The sequence below is a fragment of the Micromesistius poutassou genome, assembly GCF_964030765.1.
Source record: "Micromesistius poutassou genome assembly, chromosome: 4".
Taxonomy (NCBI): domain Eukaryota; kingdom Metazoa; phylum Chordata; class Actinopteri; order Gadiformes; family Gadidae; genus Micromesistius; species Micromesistius poutassou.
The window spans coordinates 3,702,653-3,719,012 of record NC_140274.1 but is presented as its reverse complement, the minus strand read 5'-3'; the positions used below and the strand labels follow the sequence as shown (position 1 = coordinate 3,719,012).

The 16,360-nt window shown below is 54.2% G+C and overlaps 1 protein-coding gene across 3 annotated transcripts in view; it reads left to right on the top strand.

Moving 5' to 3' along the window:
- The first annotated feature begins 1,079 nt into the window (after nt 1-1,079).
- zbtb16b (zinc finger and BTB domain containing 16b) overlaps nt 1,080-16,360 on the top strand; it is a 27,289-nt gene continuing 12,008 nt past the window's right edge. For all 3 annotated transcript variants that reach the window (XM_084467453.1, XM_084467452.1, XM_084467451.1), the window contains exons 1-4: nt 1,080-1,177; nt 2,961-4,308; nt 7,749-7,846; nt 12,802-12,888. In XM_084467453.1, the coding sequence (XP_084323579.1) occupies nt 3,068-4,308; nt 7,749-7,846; nt 12,802-12,888 (1,426 nt within the window). In that variant the 5' untranslated portion in view covers nt 1,080-1,177; nt 2,961-3,067. The remainder of the gene's footprint in view (nt 1,178-2,960; nt 4,309-7,748; nt 7,847-12,801; nt 12,889-16,360) is intronic.

The following is a 16,360-nucleotide window of genomic DNA, read 5'->3' as shown; positions in this document are numbered from 1 at the left end:
TTGATATCATAGTTAAACGGTGACGTGTCCAGGGACCTTTCAGCCTGAAGCGCTTTACGAGAACCGCCCTGTCGCCTCGTGTCTCTGTTGGCCTCCTTTTATTTCCATCGGGTCGAACTCAGAAGTGAGTGCTAACCCCTTATAAGAAAATAAAACATGGTTTCTCAATCACCTTTTTTGTCTATTGTTATTTTCTTCCATGGGGATTATTATAATATATATTTTAAAACAATCCGTGCTGCAGTACACATGAATCGCCACACGATGGCGGTCGTCCGCCGTTGTTTTTGTTTGTGCCATGTCATGGGCTCGCGCCAGGCGCACACCACTGGATCACTGGAGTGGTTCCACTGCAGACAGGTCTCTTGATTGGTTAAAAAGAAAACCAGTGCCAAAAAAAACGATGTTGTTTCTCCCCCCCAAAAGAAAAAAAAACCTGCAATAAATGGTAAATCCGGCCAGGATGCATGTGAGGTCAAGGTGTATGGGTCAGGTCTATTTATGTACTCACAGGGGGGCACTTGGTATCTCTGGTTGAGATCTTCCTGGAAAGCAGCGGCCCTGCGGTGATGACTGAGGACCAGCTTAGTTTGTTTATCACTCCGTCCAGGCCCCTGTCCGCAAAACAAACTGACACTGACTCATGTTTAAAGACACAAAGTGCTTCCAATAATACTGTCAACACCGAGCAGAACCCCCCCCCCCCACACACACACACACACACACACACACACACACACACACACACGCACACACACACGCACACGCACACGCACAGGCACACGCACACACACTATCAAATGTAAAGACATCTCAGCCCCAAACCCATTGTCCTGACTCCCACACAATCCTATCCCCCTCGCAGTTAAATCGAAATTTATCCGTCTATAGGTAAAATAATCAGCCTTCATGTTCCTGCACCGTCAATGCACTTGCGTGTTATTTGATTTATTTATTTGGGGGGTTTTGAGCAGAGAATCCGTGTGCAGGAACAGGTTGCACGACCCGTCCTGTAGATGTCTCTCTCCGCAGCGGGATGGAGACGCGGAGACGCGTGACGTCGCTGGGGTGATGATGATCCGCTCCCTCAGAGCAGGAGTGAGTTTGGAGCGGGCACTGTGAAATGCCTAACCATCATGTTGCCTGGATAATCACAAGAGGACGTCGGGATATCGAGGTAAGCGCAAGTCGTGTATAGGGGGGCGACCCCCCCCCCCCCCTCCCGGTGTATGTAGGCTACGTGTGTGTATTTATCGCAGGCGTTACGATCCAGATCAAGGAGGCTGTACTTTTTACAAATTGAGATTATTATAGGAATATCTTAATTATCCACATTTTGTGGCTCGGGTTCCATCGAGGTCTGCTGATGTTTCAAACCAAAAGCCCCCCCACCTTAAAATGCTCGGATAAGTTTCGACCGTCTTATCGGGAGGATTGAAACTTTACTCTCTCTCTTATTCCTCGTGTAGAAGAATCTTCCCACGGTGGCTTTATAAGATAAGTTGGTCCTCAATGAGAGACAATGGCACTAGACGTGCGCTCTGTAACGATCCGCCGGTTTTAGAGGCAGTGTGTGTGTGTGTGTGTGTGTGTGTGTGTGTGTGTGTGTGTGTGTGTGTGTGTGTGTGTGTGTGTGTGTGTGTGTGTGTGTGTGTGTGTGTGTGTGTGTGTGTGTGTGTGAGTACACCTGATGCGCTCTGCTGTTGCTGCTAGTTGCGAGAGGATGCAGCGTGGCAGCATCACGGGTGAGTGCCGAAAACATCACGTTTGCACGCGTTTGTTACATGCAGGCGTCTGGTTGCACAGAAAGAGATGCACGTTTTTATTTTTTTTGCATTGAGTGGATAACCTTGGGATGGAGTCCCAAGGTACTACGTGGTGCACGTATCTGGTCCAGGCGTTTAACGTGACTTGTGCAGGTGGATTACTTTGCGAACTTATTGGTGGTGGGTTGACGTTATTAAAGCGTGTACTCGTTGTCGTACTTCTGTGGTCGTTCGTCCGTAATTCACGCGGTAATTTTTTTAATTATTAGGATATTATTTCGGAAATCTTTATTGTGCGCTACCTGTTGAGGCAATGTTCTGTGTGATACAAAATGCTATAGGCTACAATAATTAATTTAGATTTTGTTCACTTTAATTTGGCAGTCGTTATAGCATAAAGGTGACCCCGCGGAACCGCGGCTCGAGATGATTGCGTTATTATTCGTGTATTCACGTCATTTAGATTCACTTCGTGATGCAAGTGCCCGTTACACCATATCGGAGTCGTGCATGTGTTTTACAACTATATTTTAATTTAATGTATTTTTAAAAATAAATCTTACTTATGAATTTAAATAGGACGTGAGTTAACAGGAAGCAATTCCGATTTCACATTGAATATTAACATGATCACGATTAAACCAGATGCTTGTGTTTTTGTGCCCCCCCCCCCCCCCACCTCCACCTCCCCCCCACCCCATCACTCCCACCTCCAACTCCCCCACCAACTCCACCTCCCCCACCACCCCCACTTCCCCCACCACCTCCACCTCCCCAACCAACTCCACCTCCCCCATCACTCCCACCTCCCCATCACTCCCACCTCCCCCACCACCTCCACCTCTTCACCACCTCCCCCTCCCCATCACTCCCACCACCCCCACCTCCCCAACCAACTCCACCACCCCCACCACCTCCCCAACCAACTCCACCTCCCCCATCACTCCCACCTCCCCACCACCCCCACCACCCCAACCACCTCCACCTCTTCACCACCTCCACCACCCCAACCACCTCCCCATCACTCCCGCCTCCCCCACCTCCCCCCCCACCCCCACCACCTCCACCTCTTCACCACCTCCACCACCCCAACCACCTCCCCATCACTCCCGCCTCCCACACCACCCCAACCACCCCCCACCGCCCCCACCACCTCCCACCACCCCCACCCCCGCCCCCCACCTCCGCCCCCAGACTTCAGCGTGCGACTGTAGCCGCGCGGTTCGAGATCGGCGGGCGCCTGATGCGCGCGGTGACGACGGCGGCCAGGGTGCGAGTGGATCATCCGGCTCTGACCAACCATGGGCGTCCTTCAGCTGCACAACCCCACCCACCCCAGCACCCTGCTGCAGCGCGCCAACCAGATGCGGCTGTCGGGCACGCTCTGCGACGTCATCATCACGGTGGACGGCCAGGAGTTCCCGGCGCACCGCACCGTGCTGGCGTGCACCAGCAAGATGTTTGAGATCCTGTTCCACCGCAGCAGCCTGCGCTACGCCCTGGACTTCCTGTCGCCCAAGACCTTCCAGCAGATCCTGGAGTACGCCTACACGGCCTCGCTGCAGGCCACCGCCGAGGACCTGGACGACCTGCTGTACGCCGCCGAGATCCTGGAGATCGAGTACCTGGAGGAGCAGTGCCTGAAGGTGCTGGAGACCATCCAGGCCGAGGACAGCCAGGAGGAGGTGGCAGGAGGCCGGCACCACCAGCACCTCCAGCCGTCGGCCGCCGAGCTCGGTGGTGGAGGAGGAGGAGGAGGAGGAGGAGGAGGAGGAGGAGGAGGAGGAGGAGGAGGAGGTGGAGGCGGTGACCAGGGCAGCCGAGCGAGGCACTGGCGGCACGTGCTGATGTCCAAGAAGCATTCCATACAGGAGGGGGGGAGGGACGGCAGCACCACCCCCACCGCGCTGCACCACCTGGCCCTCTACCACATGGCCGAGAGGGGCATGGGCGAGCCGGAGCCCCAGCGGGAGGGCCCCGCGGGGGGCTCCGAGCCCGCGGGGACGGAGATCCACATGGAGCCGCTGAGCCCCCGAGGGCCCAGCCCCGCCTCCATCCAGAACCCCTTCATGGACCCGGGAGTCCGGACCATCAAGTCGGAGAGCATGCAGGTGGACCACCCCGGAGGAGGGGCGGACCACCCGCCCAGGGACGAGGGCCCCGGGACCCCGCTGCGGGGCAGCGTCATCACCAGCGCCCGCGAGCTGCACACGGGGCCGGACGAGGCGGGGAACTCCCCGGACGGGTTCCCCGGGCCGGCCGAGCGGCACCTGGCCTCCCTGTACTCGGGCCTGGCCGGCGGGCACGAGGCGGGGCCGGCGGCGGGGCCCATGTCGGTGGCGGTGGCCCCCGGGCTGGGCATGCAGCTGGACCCCCGGGCCTACGGCGGGCTCCTGCACCAGGGCCTGCTGCACCGCGAGCTGCTGAGCCGGCTGGGCCAGTTTGCGGCGGGGATGACGCGCGAGGGCCAGGCCCAGGGCCAGCTGTGCTGCGGGGAGTGCGGGCTGCAGCTGCACAGCCGGCAGGCGCTGGAGCAACACAGGTAAGGGTCCTCTGTCTGTCTGTGTGTCTGTGTGTCTGTGTGTCTGTGTGTCTGTGTGTCTGTGTGTCTGTGTGTCCGGGACGAGTCGGGTTTTTTAACTGTACCGCCGTAATCAGGACACGCTCGGAAAGGAGAACGGCGCACCGCGATGCGGCGTTTCTCTGAATAAATAAAGGTTTTGATTTATTGATCGGGTGCACGAGAGGCCTTTCACCGCACGCGCACACACACACACACACACACACACACGTACACACGCGCACACATGCACACACATGCACACACACACACACACACACACACACACACACACACGTACACACGCGCACACATGCACACACACACACACACGCACACAAACCTACGTCTCACCATGTGAATAGAACACACACACACACACAATTTATTAATCAAATAATCAATTAAACATTTTCCAAATTGAGTAAAGGACGGTAGTCAATGGATGGGTTCATTTTGAAAGGGTTCATTCGAGGTTTACTCAACTGGCCGAGTGTACAGAACTCTGTGTAATATAAGCGGTTGATTTGTTAACCATTAGCTTGTTCCAGCTGGGTCAGATCCTCTGTTGTTGTGCTTCCACTGCTGGGAAAGACAGTGAATGAATGCAATATGTGTCTCTACACCAGCCGAACACAAACAGATATATAAGACCTGAAATAGGCCAAGCAGGCGACCAGGGTACAATATTTCATCAATCTCTGTGGACATATTGTTTTTTATTTGGTTTAAAATTTAAAAAGTGCTCTTTTATTTGGATGATAAAAGAGAGTTATGTTGTTTTTTCAGTTAGTTAATTATTACTGTTAATACATATATTAATACATATATTCAAAGGGTTCATCTCAATACAATGTTTTCATTTGATAGTGATAGATGTGTTTTTATATTGCCTTATTCCGATTTTTATTCAGATAATAATTAAGACGTTATCTCTCAGAAAAAAGGTTGGTTCTGTGTCTGGATGCCATTAAATATCTCATCTCGTTACTGAGCCTCCATGCCGCACTCAGCCGGTTATCTCCACGGCGACGCCAACACACTCCAGCGACCGCTGCTGTGGCTTGAACCGGTTTAGAATAAATACCAGCGCTAAGGAAACCAGGAGACTCCCGCTCCAGCCAGAGATGCTCTGTGGTCCTGGTCTCTGAAGCCAGGGTCCTGGTCTCTGATTAAACCACAGCGGTGCTGCCCAGCCTCCGTCTCCCCCAGCCCTCTCCTCCACCCTTCCTGACATTTGAGGCCCTGTGTCACCGTGGCTTCAGCGGCCGCGGAACACACTGCGTCCAGGGGGACGTTGGCCGGGGCTAATCGCTCATTCATGGACACAGGCAGATGTCGAGGGTGGGGTGAGTGGGGGGGGGGGGGAGGAATGGCTGGACGGGGGGGGGGAGAAGAAGACTCATTGGTGGAGTCCCTGCAGGTCTCTGACCAGGTCGGCCATCTTTGGCGTCCAGCTGTAGATTGACATTTTGTGGTAGTTGTTGTTGTTGTTGTTGTTGTTGTTGTGGTAGTGTGATTGTTGAGACGGACTGTGCTGTTGTTGGAGGAGTTAGCAGAACCTCTGTCTCGTGATGGAGTGTAAACTTGCTGCTGGATTCAATCAGCCTGGTAGAAAATGATTTTGCAATTTAACAAGCTGGGCTGTAGGGATTTGTTGATCAACCGCCCATACTTCGTCTTTTAATAACGGAGTAACAGTGCCAAAATAGGACAACAACCAGATTTTCGTATTTTACAAACCATTACGTGCTATAATACAAATCCAATACACAAAGTTACGAGTCAAAAGCTTTTTTAGCAATTTAAAAAAAGTATTCTGAATGCCTCCATGTTTTTTGACCTCGCCAACGCTGACACAAATACTGTTATTCTCTCTTCTTGGACAGAAACACTTGCCTCCCCTTTGCCGTACAAAGAATGGCCTTGCAGTCAGTGTACTGTATTTGATGTGAGCTAATAGATATTGTAGCAGCCCTTGTTTTGACTGTGCAGTGTTGCTTCCCATAGAGTCATGTCAGGGAGCGAGTATTCTCTGTGTACTGTTTCAGGGGGGATTTAAGGATAAGCGTCCAGATGCCTTGCACGCTTGGATGTGTTTGATATGATATGATGGGGTTTGCTGCCGGCAGCTCCGGCAAACTCCCTCTCTCTCTCTCTCTCTCTCTCTCTCTCTCTCTCTCTCTCTCTCTCTCTCTCTCTCTCTTTCATAGGAGTTATGGAAAGAGAGAGCGAGAGAGAGAGCATCTGTGTAGGTGGGTTTGTGTGTGTGTGTGTGTGTGTGTGTGTGTGTGCCTTTTGGTTTGTAAAATATGTGTGTTTGTGTGCGAGCGTTTCTTGTTTGTGCAATACGTGTGTGTGTACATGTTTGTGTGTGTGTGTGTGTGTGTGTGTGTGTGTGTGTGTGTGTGTGTGCAAGCATTTCCGCAGTACGTGTGTGTGGGCACACGTGCGTGTGCACATGTTTGTGCGTGCATGTGTGTGTGTGTGTGTGCATGCACACACATCCAGCGCTGCACTGCTTGCGGGTGGAGGCACATGTGTATGTCTGCACTCTGGAATTAGCCAGCTCTCCCTTTGTCTGTGTTCTGTCAGCATTCATGCGTTATGATTCACAACTCCGAGGGCCCTTTGCTCCTAATGACGAGTCCGTCGGGGGCCCCGGGGCGAGTCGGGGCCAAAAACCCACAAAACCAAACCTCGTTGTTCTGTGCGTGACGACGATGGCTTTGACTCCCAGGACCTCGGCGCGAGGGCTAGAGCGCTCGAGTGTCGGCCCTCATTTGATTGTGTTGTCGGCGTCCCTCTACTGTACCCTGATGCGTGTGTCCCTCCCGCCCCTCTACTGTACCCTGATGCGTGTGTCCCTCCCGCCCCTCTACTGTACCCTGATGCGTGTGTCCCTCCCGCCCCTCTACTGTACCCTGATGCGTGTGTCCCTCCCGCCCCTCTACTGTACCCTGATGCGTGTGTCCCTCTCGCCCCTCTACTGTACCCTGATGCGTCTGTCCCTCTCGCCCCTCTACTGTACCCTGATGCGTGTGTCCCTCCCGCCCCTCTACTGTACCCTGATGCGTGTGTCCCTCCCGCCCCTCTACTGTACCCTGATGCGTGTGTCCCTCTCGTCCCTCTACTGTACCCTGATGCGTCTGTCCCTCTCGCCCCTCTACTGTACCCTGATGCGTGTGTCCCTCTCGCCCCTCTACTGTACCCTGATGCGTGTGTCCCTCTCGCCCCTCTACTGTACCCTGATGCGTGTGTCCCTCCCGCCCCTCTACTGTACCCTGATGCGTGTGTCCCTCCCGCCCCTCTACTGTACCCTGATGCGTGTGTCCCTCTCGTCCCTCTACTGTACCCTGATGCGTGTCCCTCTCGCCCCTCTACTGTACCCTGATGCGTGTGTCCCTCTCGCCCCTCTGCAGGCGGCTCCACAGCAGTGATAAGGGCCACGGCTGTGAGTTCTGTGGCAAGCACTTCCAGGACAGCGTGCGGCTGAGGATGCACATGCTGTCCCACACAGGTAACGCATATCACCCGCGCTGTCACCCATGTGACACCGCGGGTCGGGTTTTTTAGGTGACGCATCTCGACGTGTGTGTGTCTGTGTGTGTGTGTGTGTGTGTGTATACCTGTCTGTCTGTCTGTTTGTGTGTGTGTGTGTGTGTGTGTGGCATCTGTTTGTGTGTGCGTCTGTGTGTGTCTCTCTGTGTGGGTGTGTGTTTGTGTGCATACCTGTCTGTCTGTCTGTCTGTCTGTCTGTTTGTCTGTGTGTGTTTATGTGTGTGTGTGTGTGTGTGTGTGTGTGTGTGTGTGTGTGCGTGTGTCTGTGTGTGTGTGTGTGTGTGTGTGTGTGTGTGTGTGTGTGTGTGTGTGTGTGCGTGTGTCTGTGTGTTTGCGTGTCTCAGTGTGTGTGTGTGTGTGTGTGTGTGTGTCTCGGTGTGTCTCTGTGTGGGTTTGTGTTTGTGTGCATACCTGTCTGTCTGTCTGTCTGTTTGTTTGTGTTTATGTGTGCGTGTGTCTGTGTGTGTGTGTGTGTGTGTGTGTGTGTGTGTGTGTGTGTGTGTGTCACGTACACCCGTCCCTCGCACCAGAGAGGATCTGAAAAGAATGCAGAATGTCATCTGGTCCGATTACGTGAATCATCAGGAGTCTTTATTCTCGCCGGGACTACTTAGGTCTACACACTGTAGTCTGCCTCTCTCTGTCTCTCATTTCCCTGTGTCCGCTCTCTCCCTCCCTCTGTCTGTCGGTCTCTCTCTGTATCTCGCCCTCCCTCTGTCGAGACTCTCTCGGATGAGTCGTTCCCCTGCTTTTTTTTTTTTTGTTTTTTCCCCCCCCCTTTTCTTTTTTCGGCTATCGTGGCGGCTCGCCAGCTCTGCCCCTTCTGAGTGATGACATCAGCGTCCGCCGCCAGGCCAGGCCTGGTGTACTGCCAGTGTTCCGAAGCGTGTGTGATGTCTCTCTCTCTCTCTCTCTCTCTCTCTCTCTCTCTCTCTCTCGCTCTCTCTCTCTCTCTCTCTCTCTCTCTCTCTCTCTCTCTCGCTCTCTCTCTCTCTCTCTCGCAGATGTGTGCTCAGGAACACACTGTACCCAAATGCAGACTTAATCAGACCTGACTGCTCTCCCAGCTACTTCATCCAAAATAGAGAAAGAGGCGGAGTGAGGGAGAGGGGGAAAGGGGGGGGGGGGGGGGGGCATGGCTCTGAAAATGAAAGTAAACCAGAAGACAAGATCAACCACCACTCCGGCACGTCGGCTGTATGTGGACAGACACACAGCCAGGTGCGATGACAGACAGTTGGTGAGACGAGATACACAAACAGAGAGTCAGACAGACAGACAGACAAACAGACATTGAGCCATATATTGAGACAGTTGAGACAGATAGACAGTGGGTGAGACGAGGTACACAGACTGACAGACAGGCAGCAAGGTAAGATAGTCATGCAGAAAGTCAGACAGATATTGATACAAACATTGAGACAGACAGAGATTGAGACACAGACAATTGAGACAGACTGAGAGACAGACAGGCAGCAAGACAGGGAGACAGGTAGACAGACAGACATACGGACAGGTAGAGGCAATAGACCGGCACAGCCAGGCAAGACATCAAGCCAGACAGAAAGACATTGAGACAGACAGGCAGACATGGAGACAGATGGAGAGACAGACTGAACGACAGACGGCACGACGGCTAGGCAGACGCACAGACAGCACTATAGGAAGACAGGTAGACAGATAGACGGAAAAATAGACAGACAGGCCGACAAAGACAGGCAGGCCGACAAAGACAGGACAGACATTGAGGCAGGGCGGACAGACATCGAGACAGACAGGGAGACATGAAGACAGACAGGCTGACACATAGACAGACAGGCAGACAGACGGTGGGGCTGCCTCCCTGTCTGGTGATGAAGGGCTCGTGTGTGGGCTGACAAGGTTCTTGAGGAGAAGAGATCTGAGGGGAGCGGGACCTCACCTGAGCTGCTTCCCTTGACTGTCTTGTCTGATTCCCACGCCGCCGCCAAAGACGGCGAGGAAGACGACGTCGTAACTCGAGAAACACGCCAGCGTTTGTCGCGCACGCTTTTTCTTTCTCGGTCACAGACACAGACAGACGTATAACACTTTCATTCCCCCCCACCCTCACCCACCGCGCCACGTTTTTGAAATGACATCTAAAATCACCTTCAGGCTTTTTTCCTCTTTTTTTTTTTATTTTTTATGTTTTTTCATGTGTGCGAGAATTCACATTCACACACAAAAGTATACCCAGCCTCCCCCCCCCCTCCCCCTCTTCCTCTCTCTCTCTCTCTCCCCTCTTCCCTCCACACACCATCCCATAATACTACATGTGGATCTTGTTTTTTTTTCAGGTTTTTTTGTAGTCGCTGTGTTTCTCGGTAAAGCAGCTTCAGATCGGGGCGGTTGCTAAGGAGCTGGTGCTACAACGCTCTAATGGGCTGATTTGGTATTCAGCCCCACACTGGCTCTTATTTTGGTATGCCAGACAAAGTGTTTTGATGGAGGACGATTGCTGCCGCGTCTGGAGACAGTTTGATGGTTTATGGATGAGAGCACACTCCGTGCCTTTGACTGCACACGCACACGCACATACACACACACACACGCACGTGCACACACACACCGACGCACACACACGCGCACAGATACACGCACACACACACGTACACCAAAAGACAATGCACTATGTTCTCTCTTCTCTTCCCTTATCTCACACAACACAACACGCCACACAACAGCCGACACGTGACACACAAACACACACACACACACAGACACACACACACACACACACAACACACACACACACAAACGCACACACAAACGCACACACACGACGACACAACACCGTGACGAACAGCGACGTCGCACAGCGTGTGCGTCTGCAGTGTCGCCATGGCGTTATTAAGTAATAAGTGTAGGCTACTTTCGGTCTCGCGGAAACAAAAGGAGCGATTCCAAAATAAAAGCGCCCTTTGTTTTTGGGCTTCTTCTCTTCTCTTTTCCTCGGCGACGGGGACAGTGTGGTTTTTTGTTGTTGTTGTCTTTTTGGGGTTTTTTATTTTGGAAATTGAGGAAAATGGGCTCCTTTGTTTCCGTGTGGGAACCGCGGCGTTGTCGTAGCGAGAGGTAGAGCGCGACTTGAAAGGGGGACCACATTTAGGCTGCACAGCCCAGAGTTCCCAGGGCTTGTGGGTGTTTTAATGAGTCATTTTAACTTCATTTAAAGCCAGCTGAGCAGAAAATAGATCAGTGAATGAGCCCCGGCCGGTATGGATCTGCAACCGATTTACATCTCTGCAAGAGCCAACCCACATCCAAACAGCTGTGTGTGTGTGTGTGTGTGTGTGTGTGTGTGTGTGTGTGTGTGTGTGTGTGTGTGTGTGTGTGTGTGTGTGTGCCCCTGTGTGCGTGCGTGTGCGCATGCCTGGGTGCATTCATGCCTGCGTCTAAGTGAGTGTGAGTATTTCTGTTGTGTGTGTGTGTGTGTGTGTATGTGTGTGTGTGCGCGCGTGTGTATGTGTGTGTGTCTGGGCATCTGCGTGCGTCGGTGTGGCCCGTGCTTGCCCCCCCCCCCCCCCCACCCCCCCCCCCCCCGCCCCCCTCCCTGCGTCCGTGTGCCTGCTTGTCAATCAGGGCAGGTGTGAGCAAACCAAACACATATTGTTACAAAAAAACACACACACGCGCACACACACGCACATCTCCGCCCTGGCCCGGCTCCCACTAGATGGGCTTTCATGCGTGGCCTTAGAGAGCGGACAGGGCCCCTCTCAAGGTGGGTCTGGGGAGACGGCGTTCCAGGGCTGGGGAGGGTGAGTCGTGGCGGCTGACTGGAAAGTGTTTTTGGGTGGATAAAGGGATGCGCCGCGGGCGGAAGGCGCTCTGCTGTACAGAGAACACCCAGTCCTTCTGTGGCCTCTCAGGCACACAATCTGCTCAGTGTTGGAGGCAGATAACAGGGGCCGCCGCCGCCGCCGCCGTGAATAAAACAGCCCTGCTAGCCGTAGCGCTGTAGCTCGGCGTTAGCGTAGCGACCGCCCCGGCGCTGTCAGGTGCCTCGCCCTCCCCCCCCCGTCCCGAGACGGAGCGCCTGTAATGGCTTTCTTGTCGGACGCTCGCTGCTGCTTTGCACGCGCGCGCGTGTGTGTGCGCGTGCGTGTGTGTGTGTGCGCGTGTGTGTGTGTGCGCATGTGTGTGTGTGTGCGTGTGTGTGTGTGTGTGGTTTTGTTTGGGTTATTGTGTTTGATGTTTGTGTGAGTGTATGTGTGTGTGTATGTTTTGTTTGTGGAATTTGTGTTTGTGTTTGGGGTGTGTCATTTGGTGTGTGTGTGTGTGTGTGTGTGTGTGTGTGTGTGTGTGTGTGTGTGTGTGTGTGTGTGTGTGCAAAGTAAATGTGTGAGTGTGTGTGTGTGTTTGGGCGGGGATGTTTGCGTGATGTCTCTGTGTGTGTGTATAGAGGTGTGTGTGTGTGTGTGTGTGTGTGTATAGACATGTGTGTCCTCTAGATGCGTGTGTATAGACGTGTGTGTTTCTTGATGTGTGTGTGTGTGTGTGTGTATGTGTGTGTGTGTGTGTGTGTGTGTGTGTGTGTGTGTGTGTGCGTACAGACGCTTGTGTCTCCATCTGTATGTGTGTGTGTGTGTGTGTGTGTGTGTGTGTGTGTGTGTGTGTGTGTGTGCTCTTGTCTAACACCTGAAAGCACTTGTTTGACTTGCAGAGCTGTTTACAGACCTGTGAATGGAGCTATTTTCCTCCGCCCGTTCTCCTGTCTCTGCTCAAGGTCCCCCTAATGGAGTCTGCCGGGGCCCGACTCTGACGGGGCCCGACTCTGACGGACGGCCCCGGTGACAATGCGCGCTATGGGCTCTCGTGCAAGACTGCAAATATGTGTCCTCGGGATGAATGAGGAGCCGATGAGGAAACGTTGTGTGTGTTCCCCCCCAGCCCCTGCCGAGGCCCTGGTGTGTGATCAGTGCGGAGCCACCTTCTCCTCCGAGGAGACCCTGGAGGCCCACCGGCAGACACACACAGGTGAGCTGCACACACACACACACACACACACACACACACACAAATACATGTATGCATGCACACACACACACACACACACACACACACACACAAACACAGATACAGATATGTGTTGGTGCATGCATATGCTTGCACATATGCATGCACCAACACACACACACACACACACACAAACAGACAAACACACACACACACACGCATTGTACACACACACACACACACACACACACACACACACACACACACACACACGTTAACACTCTGGGCAATGCGAACAAACACGCAAAACAAAAACACACACAGGCAATGCTAACAAGCACGCACACACTCACACACGCACACACACACACACACACACACACACACACACACACACACACACACACTGTGTTTACGTGGTGTGTGACGGGTGTGGTAACCCGGTCTGAGCAGGGCACCAGAGCTGCTGGTCATGGTGACTTTATGGGAGCTATCTTTATCTATTCCTGTGATGATATTGGATCATTTAGCAGCGGAGCGGTGGAGGTGGAGGCCTCTCGGGTGTCGCCCGCTCATACCTCCGGGCAGCATCAGGAGTTACTGCGCGGCAACTCGGGCTCGCCAGGACCCCCGCCAGCTGACAGATGTACCGGCCTGACCTTCTCTGTGCAGTGACTCAGCGCTTAGCCGCCGCGGCTAGCAATGGCCGACGATGATTGAGCAACAGGACGTGAAGCGGCTGGGTGGGGGAAATGTCGAGAAGGGTTAGGGATTCCTGGGAGGTTTTTGACCTTTAGGGACACAGAGATGTGTGAAATAAAAACGAGAGAAATGTAAACCGTGTCTTTACACTCGGTAGGAAGCGACAGTCGAGGATTTCACTCGATACAAAGAACCAAGCTGAGCTCCACTACTTGTGTCCGACTGACCACATTTGGCCGACTTTTTTTTAGTGAATATAAAATAAGTATTATTTAAAGTACGATTCAAGCATACGTAGAACATCATTTAACTCCCCTTCTGGGATTCATAAAGTCCACCTCCTCTCCCTTCATATGAGTTACGGTAAGAGAGCGAGAGACAGAGTGAGCATCTCGTCCTCGGCCCGATAACACACCAAGGTCCTGCAGGACGTCCCCGACACACGCCACACGCGCTTAGCTCAGGAGCTAGAGCGGGTGGACTTGTAACCGTAAGGTTGCTAGTTCAAATCCTCCTAGAGGTGTGTGTGGTGTGTGTGTGTGGGGAGGTGTCCCCTGAGCGAGACGCCTCACCCCCCCGACCGCTCCCGACGAGCTGGCTGCCGCCCTATGCGTGGGCGACCTGGCCGTCGGTGGGAGGACTTGTAACCGTAACGTCGCCGGCTCGATCCCCGACTCCTCCTAAGCGACTAGCGACTCTGCCATCGGTGTGGGAACGTGTTTATGAAGCGGTCGCTTTGGGTAAAAGCGTCTGCTCAATGCCCTTAAATGCCCTTAATGGCCTTAATGTAATGTAAAACCTAAAGCACACGGCGGTGGCGACCGGCCCGTCATGTCCTTGACGGTGTCTGTCGCTACACCTCGCCTCCTACTGTCAGAGAAAGGTGATAGCCTCCGGGGGAACAGCGGGCATGTAACTGTAACTCCGGCTGGCACACACACCATGAATACTTGATGTCCGCAGATATCCAGGGGTGTCAGCGCTGCCCACGGTTCCCGCACCCTTCGCAGGCGTCCTCGCTTTGTAAACAGTCGACGGCTCCGTTTCAAACCCGCGGACGCGTTGCAGGACGCGCGGCGAGGGGTTACGGCAGGACACCGCGCTCCCCCCGGGGGGCACATCACATCCCGTCATAACATAACGGGGCTACGTGGGCCGCGTGGGCCGTTTCATCCATTATTTATTTTACAGCCGTTTTTTTTTTTTTTTTTTTTTTACTGTAGGGCAGGAGATGTCTGAAGTCTCCCCCCCCTCCCCCCCCCCCCACGCATTATGCAATCAATCGTGCGAGCGGCCCTCCCCTGAGCGCCGGACGCCTGTTCTGGTTTGAAGTGCGCTTCAGCGTTAAAAAACCCCCCCCCTCCATAAAACCAGAAGAAAAAAAACAAACACATAATACTGTAACGGGCATGACCGCCGCTCCTCGCTCGCTCGATGCAGTCGCGGCGACACAGGACCCACACGGCCCATGAGACCAGGGTCTATCTTTGAACACTCCATAGTAAAGCGTGGGCCATTGTGTTGCCATGAGGCATAACCAGTGAGCCAAATGAATTTCCTCTTGGCAGATTAACACTTGTCAGACCCCAGCAGCAGCAGCTGCACCAGGGCTGTGGTCCACCTCCCCGCGGTGGGGGGGAGGGACAGAGGGGGGGGGGGAGGGGGGGGGGGAGGGGGGAGGGGGGAGACACTATTTTAGAGAGAGAGAGGAGAGAGGGAGAGAGAGAGGGAGAGAGAGGGAGAGAAAGACCTTTTCTCCTGGAATTTTGGCAGCGGTTATCTGTGTCGGGTGTGTGTGTGTGTGTGTGTGTGTGTGTGTGTGTGTGTGTGTGGGTGAGGGTGTGGGTGTGGAGGGGTGAGGATGGGGGGGGGGAGGCGGGGGGGAGGGGGAGGTTAGAGGCTTACAGCGATCGCCTCTTTAGCCATTTTGATATGTCAGGGGTGAACGGCCCGGGGAGCTTGCGGAGCAGCGGATCAAAGGGAGGAGGGGAGGAGGTGAGGGGGGGGGGCTGGGTGCTTGACCGAGGGGGGCAGGAGCAGCTCAGTTGGTATTCGGTGGGTGGGTGGGTGGGGTGGGGGGGGGGGAGGGGCGAGGGGGGCGGTGGGGTTTGTGGGGGGGGTTGCCAGGACCCGACATGAAAACAAGATCATGTGCTTCTGTTTACCCTCCGCTCTCCGCTCTCCGTCACAGTGTCTCCGGCGCGACCTACTTGTCTGCTCTCCGAAAATAAATAAATACAAACGTTGTATTTGAGGAGCAGACGAAGCCTGTGAAGCGGCCCTTATGAAAACCACTCCTTTTCTGAGGACGTGACGCCTCGCTCAGCCTTCCACTGACGCTCGCCCTTTTGTACTTTGAGTTTTATCGAGGCGGTCCGCCAGGTTGGAGGACCGACCTGGCGGACTGCTGTTCCGTCATCTATTGCGTTGGAAACGCAATAGACGTTAAAAGGCAGGCCTGGCCACCGGGGGGGGGGGGGGGTGCATCCACAAGTGGGGGAGTGAGGGAGGGACCGGGGGAGTGGGAGGGAGGGGAAGGGGTGGTTGGGGGGGGGGGTGGTGGGCTGTTTGTTTGTGCCATTTGCTCAGAGCAGAGGCAGAACGGTTCCCTCTCCTCCCTCTCAGGGTTTCTATGAGTAACGACCCCCCCCCCTGGCTCCACACACACTGCCCTGCAGCCCGTTAAGACCCGGCTGCGGGGGTCCAGTCCTGACGACCACGGCCCCGCCGGGTCTCGTCACGTCTCCGTCGTTACTCCCTACTGCTCTCTTAACGCACGTGTGGAACAGAA